Source organism: Chlorocebus sabaeus, chromosome 19 (assembly GCF_047675955.1).
Source record: "Chlorocebus sabaeus isolate Y175 chromosome 19, mChlSab1.0.hap1, whole genome shotgun sequence".
Classification (NCBI taxonomy): Eukaryota; Metazoa; Chordata; class Mammalia; order Primates; family Cercopithecidae; genus Chlorocebus; species Chlorocebus sabaeus.
Window position 1 is genome coordinate 33,332,640 of NC_132922.1, and position 17,476 is coordinate 33,350,115.

Here is a 17,476-nt window from a genome sequence, read left to right on the forward strand (position 1 = left end):
ACAGGGTAAAAGTTTTGTGTCCAACAATTTATAAAATTTGTAGTATTTAGGGGACAATCTTACGGATAATTTACTGGAGAGAAGAGAAACTGGGGCAGTTCAGTGGCGCGATCTCGGCTCACTGCAAGCTCTGCCTCCCAGGTTCACGCCATTCTCCTACCTCAGCCTCCTAAGTAGCTGGGACTACAGGCGCCTGCCATCGCGCCAGGCTAACTTTTCGTATTTTCACTTGAGATGGGGTTTCACCATGTTAGCCAGGTTGGTCTCAATCTCCTGACCTCATGATCCGCATGCCTCAGCCTCCCAAAGTGCTGGGATTACAGGCGTGAGCCACCGCATCCAGCCAATAAAGGGAAGTTTTAAAAAGTATACTAGGATGAAAGACAGTCACTCAACAGAACACAGTTCCTTTTTTTTTTTTTGGAGATAAGAGTCTCACTCTGTGAGAGTGGAGTGCAATGGTATGATCTTGGTTCACTACAACCTCTGCCTCCCAGTTCAAGCAATTCTCTCGCCTCAGCCTCCCGAGTAACTGGAGTTACAGGTACCTGCCACCACGCCCAGCTAATTTTTGTATTTTCAGTAGAGATGGGGTTTCGCCATGTTGGCCAGGCTGGTCTCGAACTTCTGACCTCAGCCTCCCAAAGTGCTGAGATTACAGGTGTGAGCCACTGCTCCTGGCCCAGAACACAGTTTCTTAATTTCAATAATGTACATGTATTAAAAGTCTTAACTTTTATGCTTTACAAGTAAGACAATGAATAAAATTGGAGTTCTGATGGAAAGGGCCACTGTTTTGGTTTAAGATGCAGAAAAGAGATGAAGGAGACCATAGAAATTCATAAACTACCCAAAGATTGGCTAGCCTTTTCACGAGTTTTCCAATTCAAACATTAACAAAGATTTCAAGTGGTTGCTCCTGACGTGATTACCTAAGAAATCTAAAAAAAGCTGGGCACGGTGGCTCAAGCCTGTAATCCCAGCACTTTGGGAGGCCGAGGCGGGTGGATCACAAGGTCAGAAGATCAAGACTATCCTGGCTAACATGGTGAAACCCCGTCTCTACTAAAAATACAAAAAACTAGCCGGGCGTGGTAGTGGGCGCCTGTAGTCCCAGCTACTTGGGAGGCTGAGGCGGGAGAATGCCATGAACCCGGGAGGCGGAGCTTGCAGTGAGCCAAGATTGCGCCACCGCACTCCAGCCTGGGAGACACAGCCAGACTCTGTCTCAAAAAAAAAAAAAGAAATCTAAAAAAAGGGAAGGCAAACAAAGGAAAACAGGATTACTACTATCATAATTTATGAAAGTTTTACAATGCTTATTTCCAACCCCCTCCGCCTGCTATCCCCAATGAACTAGTTCTGTAGCCCAGAACAGATGTGTTTTTTTTTTTTTTTTTTTTTGAGACGGAGTCTCGCTCTGTTGCCCAGGCTGGAGTGCAGTGGCGGATTTCAGCTCACTGCAAGCTCCGCCTCCTGGGTTTTCGCCATTCTCCTGCCTCAGCCTCCCGAGTAGCTAGGACTACAAGTGCCCGCCACCTCGCCCGGCTAGTTTTTTGTATTTTTTTTAGTAGAGACGAGGTTTCACCGCGTTAGCCAGGATGGTCTCGATCTCCTGACCTCGTGATCTGCCCATCTCGGCCTCCCAAAGTGCTGGGATTACAGGCTTGAGCCACCGCGCCCGGCCAAGTTGTTTGTTTTCAATTTCTTTTTTCTTCCTTTGAGACAGAGTCTTCTCTGTTGCCCAAGAGGGAGTGCAGTGGCATGATCTTGGCTCACAGCAACCTCTGCCTCCTGGGTTCAAGCAACTCTGCTCCAGCCTCCTGAGTAGCTGGGATTACAGGCACGTGTCACCATGCCTGGCTGGTTTTTGTATTTTTATTCATTTTTTATATTTTTGAGACGGAGTTTCGCGCTTGTTGCCTAGGCTGAAGTGCAATGGTGCGATCTCGGCTCACCACAACCTCTACCTCCTGGGGTGAGGTGATTTCCTGGCTCAGCCTCCTAAGTAGCTGGGATTACAGGTATGCACCACCACACCCGGCTTATTTTGTATTTTTAGTAGAGATGGGGTTTCTGCATGTTGGTCAGGCTGGTCTCGAACTCCCGACCTCAGGTGATCTGCCCACCTCGGCCTCCCAAAGTGCTGGGATTAGAGGTGTGAGCCACCACGCCCAGCCCTGTTTTCAATTTCTTTCCTCATCTTTTGTGTTAATGTGAAAGCTAAAACATTTTCCTTTTTAAAAATTATTTTTGAAGAGGTAGTAACTGGTGCCTGCAATAGACTGTATGTGTAAGTTGCAGAGAGACAGAAAAATGAACCAGGTGTCAACCGAAGAATTCACATTACTCTTAAAGAAAAAATACTAATTATCCCATTTTGAGTGAAACGTAATGAAAAGGTAAAGCTTTCTTTAACAGATCTTTTTAGTAGGGAGAAGACCTAAAGATCTATATCAGATACATTTTCAAGAGTTTTACTTTCTTTTCTTTTTTTAAAAAAAGATGGGAACTCGCTATGTTTCCCAGGTTGGTCTGGAACTCCTGGTCTCAAGCGATCCTCCCATCTCAGCCTCCTGAGTAGCAGGGATTATCGGTGCAAGCCACTGCCACCAGCAAAAGCTTTATACTGTGGAAATTGAACTAGTGGCCTTAATGTGGAGGAAAAAAGATGAATGCTGAAAATCACTTATGTCAATCACCATTCAAGATAGTCACTTATGTCTTACCATTTCAACGCCCAATGTAAGGGCACTGAAAATGCCTTTGATTAAAATTTTACATTATTTTCTTTATGGTGCTTTTTTCCCTCCTTGCTCCCTGTGGAGTTCACATTTTTATGGTTCTTAAAACCAGTTTAGGCTGGGTGTGGTTGGTGGCTCACATCTGTACTCCCAACACTGAGAGGCCAATGCAAGAGGATTGCTTGCGCTCAGGAGTTCAAGACCAGCTTGGGCAACAAAGTGAAACCCCATCACCCCATCTCTACAGAAAAAAAAAATAAACAGATAATTAATAAATAAATGAATTAGCCAGGTGTGGTAGTGTACACCTGTAGTCCCATCTACATGGGTGGCTGAGGCGGGAGGATCTCTTGGGCCCAGGAGTTTCAGGCTGCAGTGAGCTGTGACTACTGTGCCACTACACTCCAACCTGGGGGATAGACCCTATCTCAAAAACACAAAACGAAACAAAACATGCTCATTTGACACCAAATTTAGAGATGATCTTGCATAGATAGTAGGCTTTTTTTTTTTTTTTTTTTCTTGAGACGGAGTCTTGCTTTGTCACCAAGGCTGGAGTGCAATGGCATGATCTTGGCTTACTACAGCCACGGGCTCCCGGATTCAAGTGATTCTCCTGCCTCAGCCTCCAGAGTAGCTGAGATTACAGGTGTGTACCACCATGCCTGGCTAACTTTTGTATTTTTAGTAGAGACAGGGTTTCACCATGTGGACCAGGCTGGACTAGAACTCCTGACCTCAGGTGATCCGCCCACCTCAGCCTCCCAAAGTGCTGGGATTACAGGCGTGAGCCACGGCCTGTGGCCCAGTTAATAGACTTCTCAATGTCATTTTTATCATTCAAAAATCTATGAGCCTGACTTTAGAAGAGTTTACAGGTAAAAATCTGGAATGAACAGGAGGGATGAAAATAAAACATTAACTACATACGTAACACTGTACCCATAAGGTGTCTTATGAAATAAAACCCGTAACATCTTTATCCTATAACCACAGCAGGCCAGTTTCAATACGGTGGATGCTGATTCTGAAAAGGGGATGCTGGACGGGTGCGGTGGCTCAAGCCTGTAATCCCAGCACTTTGGGAGGCCTAGACGGGCGGATCACGAGGTCAGGAGATCGAGACCATCCTGGCTAACACGGTGAAACCCCATCTCTACTAAAAAAAATACAAAAAAACTAGCCGGGCGAGGTGGCGGGCGCCTGTAGTCCCAGCTACTCGGGAGGCTGAGGCAGGAGAATGGCGTAAACCTGGGAGGCGGAGCTTGCAGTGAGCTGAGATCCGGCCACTGCACTCCAGCCTGGGAGACAGAGCGAGACTCTGTCTCAAAAAAAAAAAAGAAAAGGGGATGCTACGGACACTTGGCAAGGACGACTGTCCTGAAGACTGCAACTCTGGCCTCTGCTTCCTGAATAAATGTCTGTCAAGCACCTTCCCTAAATTTTGCCATAATCCCTACTCTCACATCCACCCCACTTCCCAGGTTCTTAATTGTTCCAGCAACATCTTTACCCAGCTGAGATATGATGAAACTGCAGTTAACAAAACAAAGTAAAACAAAACTATTTGCCTTTGCTCTTTTTAGATGTATACCGATGCCAAAAAAACACCATAAGTTATCAGTTGACCAACATGGGCAGGGGAAAGAGAGGAGATATGAAAACTAAGCCTTGTCACTACAGTAACCAAAACAGCATGGTACTGGTACCAAAACAGATATAGACCAATGGAACAGAACAGAGGCCTCAGAAATAACACCACACATCTACAACCATCGGATCTTTGACAAACCTGACAAAAACCAGTAACGGGGAAAAGATTCCCTATTTAATAAATGGTGCTGGGAAAACTGGCTAGCCATATATAGAAAGCTGAAACTGGATCCCTTCCTTACACCTTATACAAAAATTAATTCAAGATGGATTAAATACTTAAATGTTAGACTTAAAACCATAAAAACCCTAGAAGAAAACCTACGCAATGCCATTCGGGACATAGGCATGGGCAAGGACTTCATGACTAAAACACCAAAAGCAATGGCAACAAAGCCAAAATAGACAAATGGGATCTAATTACACTAAAGAGCTTCTGCACGGCAAAAGAAACTGCCATCAGAGTGAACAGGCAACCTACAGAATGGGAGAGCATTTTTGCAATCTACCCATATGACAAAGGGCTAATATCCACAATCTACAAAGAACTCAAACAAATTTACAAGAAAAAAACAGGCCGGGTGCGGTGGCTCAAGCCTGTAGTCCCAACACTTTGGGAGGCCGAGGCGGGTGGATCACGAGGTCAGGAGATCGAGACCATCCCAGCTAACACGGTGAAACCCCGTCTCTACTAAAAATACAAAAAACTAGGCGGGCGCCTGTAGTCCCGGTTACTCGGAGGCTGAGGCAGGAGAATGGTGTAAACCCAGGAGGCGGAGCTTGCAGTGAGCCGAGATCGCGCCACTGTACCCCAGCCTGGGCGACACAGCGAGACTCCGTCTCAAAAAAAAAAAAAAAAAAAAGAAAAAGAAAAAAAAAAAAAAAGAAAAAACAACCCCATCAAAAAGTGGACGAAGGATATGAACAGATACTTCTCAAAAGAAGACATCTATGCAGCCAACAGACACATGAAAAAATGCTCATCATCACTGGTCATCAGAGAAATGCAAATCAAAACAATGAGATACCATCTCACACCAGTTAGAACGGCGATCATTAAAAAGTCAGGAAACAACAGGTGCTGGAGAGGATGTGGAGAAATAGGAACACTTTTACACTGTTGGTGGGGCTGTAAACTAGTTCAACCATTGTGGAAAACCATGTGGCGATTCCTCAAGGATCTAGAAGTAGAAATACCATTTGACCCAGCCATCCCATTACTGGGTATATACCCAAAGGATTATAAATCATGCTGCTATAAAGACACACGCATACGTATGTTTACTGTGGCGCTATTCACAATAGCAAAGACTTGGAACCAACCCAAATGTCCATCAATAATCGACTGGAATAAGAAAATGTGGCACATATACATCATGGAATACTATGCAGCCATAAAAAAGGATGAGTTCATGTCCTTTGCAGGCACATGAATGAAGCTGGAAACCATCATTCTCAGCAAACTATCAGATGACAGAAAACGAACACTGCATGTCCTCACTCATCGGTGGGAACTGAACAATGAGAACACTGGGACACAGGGTGGGGAACATCACACACTGGGGCCTGTTGGGGGTTGGGAGACTGGGGGAAGAATAGCATTAGGAAAAATACCTAATATAAATGACAAGTTGATGGGTGCAGCAAACCAACATGGCACATGTACGTATACCTATGTAACAAACCTGCACGTTCTGCATATGTACCCTAGAACTTAAAGAATAAATCCTACTTACAATAATAAAAAAAGAAAACTGAGCCTTGTCAAAGGGAAGATCTCATTAAAAGAGAATTGTGATGCTTTCTATATGTCAGATCCCAAAATGAGAGGGAAACAGGTATATATATATCAAACATGAAATTTATTTACAGAATTACATGTGTATTCTGGCTACTCTCCCCTGCAACAAAGACAGTAGGTGTAAACCTGTGAAATAGTCTTCTTTCATCAGTAGAGGGTACATTAAGTAGGATCCAGCATTTTAATAAGGGCTGAGCAAATGCAAGCCAATTACTTATGAAATTGTAATGCTGATCACCCGAGACTTGATAATCTGGCCGGGCGCAGTGGCTCACACCTGTAATCTCAGCACTTGGGGAGGCCAAGGCGGGTGGATCACGAGGTCAAGAGATTGAGACCATCCTGGAGAACATGGCGAAACTCTGTCTCTACTAAAAATAGAAAAAGTAGCTGGGCATGGTGGTACGCGCCTGTAGTGGCAGCTACTCCAGAGGCTGAGGCAGGAGAATCACTTGAACCTGGGAGGTGGAGGTTGCAGTGAACCGAGATTGCGCCATTGCACTCCATCCAGCCTGGTGACAGAGTGAGATTTCGTCTCAAAAAAAAAGAAAGAGTTGATAATCTAAATAACCACAGGAAGTGTGTTAAGTCAGTGGAGGGAGAGAAAGAGAAAAAAGTCAAAAGCCAATAACCTAAATCTTACGAATATAGAATTCTTTTATGTAATGAGTATGACTTATTATTATTAATACGTAATATCTTACAATCAGTTTATAGTGCTCCCCTCAAACAAATGGAACACAAACACAAAACTCACAAACAGTATATAAAGCACACAAGCGGCCGGGCACGGTGGTTCACGCCTGTAATCCCAGCACTTGGGGAGGCCGAGACGGGTGGTTCACGAGGTCAGGAGATTGAGATCATCCTGGCTAACATGGTGAAACCCCATCTCTACTAACAATACAAAAAATTAGCCAGGCGTGGTGGCGGCCCCTGTAGTCTCAGCTACTCAGGAGGCTGAGGCAATGGTGCCATCTCAGCTCACTGCAACCTCCACCTCCCGGGTTCAAGCTATTCCCCTGCCTCAGCCTCCCCAGTAGCTGGGATTACAGGCACCTGCCACCATGCCTAGCTAATTTTGTATTTTTCATAGAGACGGGGTTTCGCTATGTTGGTCAGGCTGGTCTTGAACTCCTGACCTCAGGTGAACTGCTCGCCTTGTCCTCCCAAAGTGCTGGGATTACAGGCGTGAGCCACTGCGCGCAGCTGATCTGGCTGCTTTTTGCTTTTTTGTTTTGAGACAGAGTCTCGCTCTGTCACCTAGGCTGGAGTGTAGTGGTGTGATCTCGGCTCACTGCAACCTCTGCCTCCCGAGTAGCTGAGATTACAGGCGCCCGCCACCATGCCTGGTTAATTTTTGTATTTTTAGTAGAGCTGAGGTTTCACCATCTTGGCCAGGCTGGTCTCGAACTCCTCACCTCGTGATCCACCCGTCTTGATCTCCCAAAGTGCTGGGATTACAGGCGTGAGCCAACACGCCCGGCCAAGATCTAGTTGTTTTTATTAAAGTGTGTGGCACATCCCCCGTCACACATGCACACTCGCGCTTTCTGTCTCCGTCTCTCCTGCTCCGCTGTGCTAAGACGTGCTTCCTTTCCCCTTGCCTTCTGCCACGATTGTAAGTTTCCTGAGGCTCCCCAGTCATCCTTTCTATACAGCCTGTGGAAGTGTGAGTCAATTAAACCTCTTTTCTTCATAAATCCCAGTCTCAGGCAGTTCTTTATAGCAGTGTGAGAACGGATGAATACAGATATGATTTCTATCACTGATACCACAGGTTAAGTTATATACTATGCCATCTTTGAGTAACACTTGAAGCCATACAATAAATGCAGAGGCATCACAATGAATCCCAGTTAATTCAAGTAACTATATAGACCAACACTACTCTACAAATTTAGTTTGGGCTTTTTTCTAATAGCCGGTTAAATACAGTTTTAATATCATAGGTTAACGGTGAAGGTTCATACACTGAAGCCAGTAGGTATACCTAGCATTGCTTTTCAGCCTAAACTTTTCCACGTGCACAGCTGAAATCAGTTACAAGACTTGGTCTTAAAATGCTAAGAGACCTTCTTAGTTTTTACAGGTATTGAATTTCGTCTTGCACACCGACATACAGGGCAATGTCAGAGCTTTTATCATCACGTTTGTTCTTCATTTACCTTTAAAACACTTCTCTCTAGTTGAGTATTTAAAACAACAGGAAGCAGCGAGCATATTATGGTTACAGGCCTTCACTCAGTCACTGTTGCAGATAAAATGCCAGCAGTGAGTTTTACTCACCGGCCCAATTAAGGGCTTTGACGCTGACGGCGTCTTCTGGGAGATGGTGTTCACTGCCCTCATATGCTTCTCCACTGTAATGCTGCCATCTTTGCTGATCTGCCTCAGAGCTCACCAGGTTTTTTTTTTTTTTTTGAGACGGAGTCTTGCTCTGTCGCCCAGGCTGGAGGGCAGTGGCGTGATCTCCACTCACTGCAAGCTCCGCCTCCCGGGTTCACGCCATTCTCCTGCCTCAGCCTCCCGTGTAGCTGGGACTACAGGCGCCCGCCACTGCGCCTGGCTAATTTTTGTATTTTTTAGTAGAGACGGGGGTTCACCGTGTTAGCCAGGATGGTCTCGATCTCCTGACCTCGTGATCCACCCATCTCGGCCTCCCAAAGTGCTGGGATTACAGGTGTGAGCCACTGTGCCCAGCCAGCCCACCAGTTCTTTTTGATCATCCCATCAGTCTCTTCTACTTCCTTCCTACCGGGTAGAAGTTCTTCCAGCAAAGAGAGTTTATCAGGAGAGAGAGCCACTCTGAGGAGCGTTTACATAAATTCTGTGATTAGGTGACCCTTTGCATACGGTGTGTAGTAAACTGACATTCTTTCATTCAGCGCACACTTGATATCCCCGTGCTTGACATTCTGACCTGGATGAGAGGTCATGACCATGGTTCAGTCTTCGAAAGTAGATGTTAGCATCTGCGAGTCACACAGTGTTTCAGCCAGCTGTATGTCTGTACACAGGAAAAGGTCTTCTCCCTGTCGAGTAAAAACAGCATGGTCGTTCTGTTCTACCCGAGTGATCATGTTTCCTGGCTTCAGTTCTGGTTCTTGGTATCCTTCACCACAGAATGTTATCATCTTCTGGCCATCTTTCATGCCTTTGTCAATAGGGACTTCTAGAATCTTCTTCTCTGCAACTATCTTCCTTCCATTGCAGCTTTTACGTCTATCTTTAGGACTGATGATTACCCGTGGCCTTGGCACTCCATGCACACAGATTGAATTTGCTGTACGTATGTCCATATATGTATCTATATTTTGACCAATCCTGGTTATCTGTCCCTCCTCCTCCTCTTTGGACCATAAGCTCCTGAGTAGTGACTTCCAGAGCCAGGTAACATAGAAATTCAAGTGAAAAGACCTTTACACGAAGAAGTCACGTATACATGTAATATAGGAAGGTATTCCTTAGGTATGTCCAACAGGCTCACAGTTTAAACCATTTGACTTATGCCCCAAAGTAACTGTAATTTAAGGTTGGTAGTACAGCAAATTATGAATAGCTTTTATTGTATGTTTAAAAATCTCATCACATGTTCACATGCTTAAATCTGGATATCAGAATTTAAACAATTCTTGAAATGTATGAATGTCTCCTTAATAAACTGATTACAAAGTATCTCAAAAAAAAGAAAATATGGGTCACAGAATAATGCTCAATATGATCCGTTTTGTAATAAACGCATAGAGGAAAAGCCTGAAGCAAATACATAAAAATGTAAATAGTAATGATTCCTGAGTTGTGGGATTACCAGGTCTTTTACAGTTTTCGACATGTACTCTCTACATTTTCTACAAACACGGTTGACAGGTGGGAGCCTGCACCGGCCACGCCCAGCTGTGGCTCCTGCCCTTGCCAATGCCATCTGTCCGTCTAGTTATTGCTCCACCTGTCTCAGACGGCTTTCTCCAGAATCTGCCCCTCCTCCAGCAAGGCCCTGAACTTGCAAACGCCTCCTGCTTTAGCTGGATCCTGTATCTCATTTCTCTGGGCCTTTTTTCTTGCAGCATGGGTTACCATTTTAGCAATTTCCCATTTGATGTGAATTCTCAACAATTACAATTTTACCTCAATGACATCACACACATCTGAGACCAAAAAAAATTCTATGTTATGCACCACTAGTCTGTCTTAAAATTCCCGTGCTAATTTTCAGCCCTAGGTCAATGCAAGGTAAAGCAAGTCTTGATGAAACACCACTAAAAAACAGGACTCACTTTTGGTAGCATTTTAACTATTAAAGAACCAGTACAACCAAATGAATGACAACCGACCAAGCAAAAGTAAACCTGCACTGTTGGGAACAGGCCCCCCAGAATCTGGCCATAAACTGGCCCCAAAACTGGCCATAAACAAAATCTCTGCAGCACTGTGACATGTTCCTGATGGCCATGACGCCCACACTGGAAGGTTGTGGGTTTACCGGAATGAGGGCAAGGAACACCTGGCCCACCCAGGGCGGAAAACCGTTTAAAGGCACCCCAAACAATAGCATGAGCGATCTGTGCCTTAAGGACATGCTCCTGCTGCATACCTATTCCTTCAATTCGGCCCATCCCTTTGTTTCCCAAAAAGGATACTTTTAGTTAATTTAATATCTATAGAAACAATGCTAATGACTGGCTTGCTGTTAATAAATGCGTGGGTAAATCTCTGTTCGGGGCTCTCAGCTCTGAAGGCTGTGAGACCCCTGATTTCCCACGTCACACCTCTATATTTCTGTGTGTGTGTCTTTAATTCCTCTAGCACCGCTGGGCTAGGGTCTCCCCGACCCAGCTGGTCTCGGCACTGCACAGTTAAAAAAATGTGATACTGTCTCATGCTGTTGCAAACGGGATAGGAGCTGGTGTATGAATGCTTTACAGATAAGAGGCCTGCTAGAATCAAGGGGGTTTTTAACGAGAAGCTAATGAGAAGCACCACTTTAAAATCCAGTCAAGGACAATTCACCAGAACCCCTGGTTTTGGCAATGCCCAGTATGCTGTGCCCTTACACGCTTCCCTCTCTGAGGGCAGGTATCAGACTTGCTGGCACCCTTGCTCCTGTCAGCAGCACATGGGAGACTGCCACCCAACACATGGATCCCTAGCAACAGCAATGACCAAAGTCTCCGGACAAAAGTAACCACTGCATCCCGAATCCTAGAGTTCAGTGAGACAGTCTCCCCTCACTGGTATGTTCCCCAGAAGTCACAACTAAAAGTCTTTTTTCAGGCAGTAAGTTTGGACTGCTGAGTGACCAACATAGGCCAGAAACCTGGCCTACATGCTCAAAAAGTCATGTCACCATTAGGGGTTTCTCCAGGATACCGGGGACCACAACAGGTATTTTACAGTCTCTGTCATACTGTGGTTTCTTTTTGTTCAAACTAAAGAGCAGAATAAAAGAAAGCTCAAACACTGCTAAGAATAAAAGAAGAAATTTTGGTGTTTCATGCTGAAGTTTTGCTGGGAGCAATGAAGGGCCTTGCAGTCTGTTCAGCCAGCTATGCAATCTGAAGAGGAAGTTATGGTCCAGGAATGCTCAGGGCAGTGAACGGTCAACAGAAATGGGAGCTTTCAAGGAGGTGTTAACTGTCAAGGTAATAAAGACAGCAGAGAGCCCAACAAGGCCAGGCTAGAAAACCATTTGAGAACATGGCTGAATACCAGGGACCAAAGGCCGTTCTGAAATTAGTGACTACTAGGAGGAAGAGGATACTGGAGAAGGGAGGTCAGTCATTAATAGAAGTGTCAACCCCCAGGTAATTAAACATTGGGCAAGACACATCTCTGAGTTAAAAAGAGACCGAGGTTGGCCAGGCGCGGTGGCTCGAGCCTGTAATCCCAGCACTTTGGGAGGCCGAGGCAGGCGGATCACGAGGTCAGGAGATCGAGACCATCCTGGCTAACACGGTGAAACCCTGTCTCTACTAAAAATACAAAAAAATAGCCAGGCTTGGTGGCGGGCGCCTGTAGTCCCAGCTACTCGGGAGGCTGAGGCAGGAGAATGGCGTGAACCCGGGAGGCGGAGCTTGCAGTGAGCCAAGATCATGCCACTGCACTCCGGCCCAGGCAACAGAGCAGGACTCTGTCTCAAGAAAAAAAAAAAAAAAAAAATGGCAGAGGTGAAATCAAAATACACTGAAGCAAATACAAATTTATAAATTAGCTTTCCCTTTTCAGGGCTCAAGGTAGAGTGTGTTTAGTTACTGACAAGATCTCAGCAAGAGATCATCGTGTCATCACTTAAATTTAAGAGCCATGAATATGTTACTGAAAGGAAAAAGAAAGGCTCCGTAAGGTAACAATTCAAAGACATGGTCCAGAGTAAAACTACTGTCCCTTAACTCAAAACTGTCTAGGATCACTGAACTGTTTAAATATTCGATGAAAGAGTGCCCAAAGGAGACAAACAGTTAAAAAGTGCTGACCCTTCCTACAGTGTGATGTGGATGAAGTAATTTAACTACTTTTTTTTTCAGAGGTGGGGTCTTGCTATGTTGCCCAGGCTGGTCTCAAACTCCTAGACTCAAGTAAATCTCCTGCTTCAGGATCCTGAGCTACATCACAAGACGAAAATGCTGAAACACAGTCAGCTCCAGAATGCTGCTTGGACAACTCCTTTATTAGTAATCAGTGGTTGCACCAAACATTCTTTCTTCACCTAATATTGTACCTCAAACTCCCACATGGTGCCCTTTCTCTCATGGGACCTAAACATTTTCCTGACCTCCCATTTATGTCCTCTTTTGCTTCATGTCTTAGAAGAAATATGATCACCTAGACTCCACAGCAAGGCCTTGATATCTAAGAATCTCATTTCACCACAGATCAGCCAGATCCATGCTCTCATTCCTGGACACTTTTCAGGTCCATGCTATGTCTCCAATTAGAAACAAAACAACAAACTTGCCACAGACTCTCACTTTTTTTTTTTTTTTTTGAGTTTCACTCTGTTGCCCAGGCTGGAGTGCAGTGGTGTGATCTCAGCTCACTGCAACCTCCGCCTCCCGGGTTCAAGCAATTCTCCTGCCTCAGCCTCCCGAGTAGCTGGGATTACAGGTGCGTGCCACCACGTCCAGTTAATTTTTGTATTTTTAGTAGAGATGGGGTTTCACTATGTTGGCCAGGCTGGTCTTGAACTCGTGAGTACAAGCAATCCACCTGCCTTGGCCTCTTAAAGTGCTTGGATTACAGGCATGAGCTACCGTATCTGGCTCTAATAGACACTGTTTTTTGACCACATTATATAATTTCCTGTCTCTGTGCTTTTGTTTCTACTACTCCTGTAGTGTGGGATGCCTTCTGCCCCACCTCTCCCACCCTCTTTGCTCCCCCTCTGTCAATCCTAGCCATCTCAGGATTCAGGTCGAGTATTGCTCTGCCTACTCAAATTCTCCTTTCATTGCCCAGCTGTAAATCCTCCCATCTTTGCATTTGTGAACTGCTCCTATACATGTACCTATTGCAGTATGTATTCTCATTAAATGTGGACATGCCTACTACCCCAGAAGATTGTCTGAGTGCCGCCTCATGTCTTCTAATTCTTTCTCTTTCTAGAAATGCATCCTAAGCATAAGAATGCTAAATTAACATTGGGGTTTAGGAAAAAAAATGAAGGAAAATAAAAAGGCAAGAATGGAAGTACATGAAAAGGATCTGTCTCTTTCATCAGGAAAGCTCCTCCTCGCTACTCTCTCACACACTCACCTCTTGCTTGATAGGTTTGATGGACAGGTGGTCAGACATCCACCTAGGATGCAACTCTGCCTTTGTGCGCTGTGGACGTTTTCCCTATAGTTAGAAGTGAAGAAGAGAAAGGAAACGATAGATTAGGGTGTTCTCAACTACTGATACTGATGCTGCTCCTGCTGCTGCCAGTAAAAAAGTGGCCCACGAGGCACGCAGGTTAGGGTCAAAGGCTTCCTTAAGGACAATCAGGGAGAACCACCGCTCAGCTGTGTAGGGACATAAGCCAGTTTATTCTCTTGAAAAAATTTAAAAAAAACTTGGAGACAACCAAGTGTCTTTTATAATATGCATCACTGGCAAAAAAAAAAAAAAAAAAAACTCCCTTAACAGTTTAAACAGTCAAAAAAAAAAAAAAATTCCCAAATTACAAAGGGAAAGCCATGCTTTATCGCCTTCAGCGGAAGGGGCGGCTCTGGGAGGGGCATCAGGAGCAGCCGGAGGTGGGCCGCTGGGCAAAGGCAGCACAGTGGCAGCAGTGAGAAGTGAGAGCAGTTGCCCAGGAGGGGAAGCTAGGGAGAGAGCAGGGGTGGGAAAAGGGCTCAGCGAGCAGAATGCGGTAAGTTCCAAGGAAACGCACCAGGCTGGAAAGCAGTCCTTGTAGAAAATTTCAAAGAAAGAGCATGGAGAACTCCTTGTATCTAGGTTACTACTTTTGAAGGCCAAGGTTGATTAGCACATGTAAGTTTTGCAATTTGTGAGGAATGAGCCCCAGGGCACCACCAACTGTAACCTACTATTAAAAGGTGATAGGCAAAGGCCTTCCCTTACGATAATATAACTTCTGTGGCTTCTGCATCAAAAATTTGCATTCTCCAGGGGTACTTCTGGCACCACTTAATCCATTAGGTAAGGAATTATAGGATGGAAAATGACAAGAAGGGATGGTTGATACAACTTAAACATACCGCAAAGTCATGGGGGTACATTTAATGAGTCAGCAACTTTAGAAAGCTTTTTCTTCTTTGGGCTGGGTGGGGTGGCTCACGCCTGTAATCCCAGCACTTTGGGAGGCTGAGCGGGGCAGATCACGAAGTCAGGAGATTGAGACCATCCTGACCAACACGGTGAAATCCCATCTCTACTAAAAATACACAAAAAAATTAGCCAGGCGTGGTGGCACGTGGCTGTAGTCCCAGGTACTCAGGAGGCTGAGACAGGAGAATTGCTTGAACCTGGGAGGCAGAGGTTGCAGCGAGCCAAGATCATACCACTGCATTCCAGCATGGGCAATAGAGCGAGACTCCATCTCAAAAGAAGAAAAAAAAAAAAAAAGAAAGAGAATGACTAGTGCCCAATGCAAATGCAAGCCCAATTATCAAACGCAGTTGTGACCTTCTTTAAGTACCTGTCCCAAAAAACCTACCCCAGCAGTTTCCTGAAATAAGCCTATAAGCTCTTTTTTTTTTTTTTCCCTTAAAGGGTCTTGTTGTGTTTCAGAGGATGGAGTGCAGTGGGGCAATCATAACTCACTGCAGCCTCAAACGACTGGCCTCAGACAATCGTACCATCTTGGACTCCCAAAGCACTGAGATGGCCATTATTTTATAAGCCTCGAGACTCTAACAAGATCTCTTCAACTTTAAATACAAGAAAAACTTATCAGGGAACTGTCTTCCAAAGGGATTATGCCAGTTTACCATGAGAGCAGCAAAAGTGCCAGTGCCACCTTCGCTTCAACCCTGCTGTATCAGACGGAAGCTACGAATGAGAAAAACGCCATTCTGGATACAGAAGCTGAACGTTTCCCTACGTACTTTCCCGTCGCCTTCTGTAAACCATCTATACCCTGAGTCCATTTATTTGTTGAGAAATTAAAGTTTATAAAACTGTATATTCTGTAACACGAGCAACAAGCTCTACCAGTATCTACATCCCCTTTTATTTAAAAAAAAAAAAAAAAAAAAAAAAGGTTTAAGTAAACTTTTATATGATCATTGCAGTAGGACTTACCTTCTGATTATTATTTCAAAGTTTAGAGGACGATCATATAATACCTCCTCAAAGATGTATCAAATCTACTGACGCTCTTATTGCCCTTATTTTGCCATAAAATGTGGGTTTAGTTTTCAATCAAAGTTTCTCATCAATTACCCATTACCATAAACAACGGGAGAGGACCGAGTAGTGTATTTTGATTGCCAAATACGATGCTCTGTACATTGACACGGGTTCTTTGTTTAATTCCCACAAAAACTTCAGTCAAGTGACAGCATTTCATTTTACTAATAAGAAAACTGAAAGGGACCCCACTTCAACAAAAAATAAAAAAATTAACCGGGCGTGGTGGTGGCTGCCTGGAGTCCCAAGTGCTCAGGAGGCTGAGGGAGGAGGATCGTTTGAGCCCAGGAATTCTAGGTTACAATGAGCTATGATCATGCTACTGCACTCCAGCCTGGGTAACAGAGTAGGACCCTGTCTCTGTTTTTTTTTTTTTTTTTAAAAAAAAAAAAAAAAAAAAAAAAGGAAAACAAAAGAAAGAAGTCGAAATACAAAGTTATCAAGAAACTTATCCAAGGGACAGGGCAGGGGAGTGGCATAATTCAAGTAGGTTTGAAAGAAAAGCTTCTGTCTCTTCCACATACGTTGACCCCTCTTCCACGGCCTCATTTATTGTGCCTCCATCTACACACTGTATTTTCTTTTCCTTTCTTTTTTTTTTTTTTTTGAGACGGAGTCTCACTCTATCGCCCAGGCCGGAGTGCACTGGTGTGATCTCGTGTCACTGCAACCTCCTGAGTTCAAGCGATTCTCCTATCTCAGCTTCCCGAGGGGCTGGAATTACAGGCACCCGCCACCATGCCTGGCGCATTTTTGTACTTTTAGTAGAGATGGGGTTTTGCCATGTTGCCAAGGCTGGTCTTGAACTCTAGACCTCAGGTGACCTGCCTGCCTTCGCCTCCCAAAGTGCTGCGATTACAAGCATGAGCCACCCCGCCCCTGGCCCCAGGTCAACATTTTTAAATGTTGCATCTTACTATTCTTTATTGTGTTACACCAGATAAGACTCCAAACCAGTAAGACAGTCTCAAACATTATTCTTTTCGTAACAAGATAGCTTCTACCTGCCAGTATTAACAATCTGACACACAGTCATGTGTTATACTTAACAATGAGGATACATTTTGAGAAGCCACATTCTTAGGTGATTTTGTTAAGTTTTCAACAATATAGAATTCAGGGACTAGATGGCATAAACTACTACACACCTAGGCTATGGGATACAGTTGGTCCTAGATGGTATAGCCTACTACAATCCTAGATGGTGTAGTGTGCTACACACCTAGGTTATGGGGTGTAGCCTATTGCTCCTAGATGGTGTAGTCTAGAACCCTAGAAGGCACAACCTACTACACACCCAGACTACAGGATATATAGCCTATTGCTCCTCGGTAGTGTAGCCTACTACATACAATCCCAGACACACAATGGTAAAATATTTGTGTATCTAAACATACGTAAATAGAAAAGGTACGGTAAAAATACA

At 44.6% G+C, this 17,476-nt stretch overlaps 1 protein-coding gene and 1 pseudogene across 4 annotated transcripts in view; both read right to left on the reverse strand.

Moving 5' to 3' along the window:
* Nucleotides 1-17,476, reverse strand: part of CECR2 (CECR2 histone acetyl-lysine reader) — a 203,971-nt gene that overhangs the window by 35,176 nt on the left and 151,319 nt on the right. For 3 of the 4 annotated variants that reach the window (XM_073007087.1, XM_073007090.1, XM_073007089.1), the window contains exon 8: nt 13,951-14,034. The exons of the other annotated variant lie outside the window; for it this stretch is intronic. In XM_073007087.1, coding sequence (XP_072863188.1) covers nt 13,951-14,034 — 84 coding nt within the window. The remainder of the gene's footprint in view (nt 1-13,950; nt 14,035-17,476) is intronic. 4 annotated transcript variants of the gene reach the window in all.
* On the reverse strand, nt 8,670-10,278 carry LOC140709167 (dnaJ homolog subfamily A member 1 pseudogene; annotated as a pseudogene).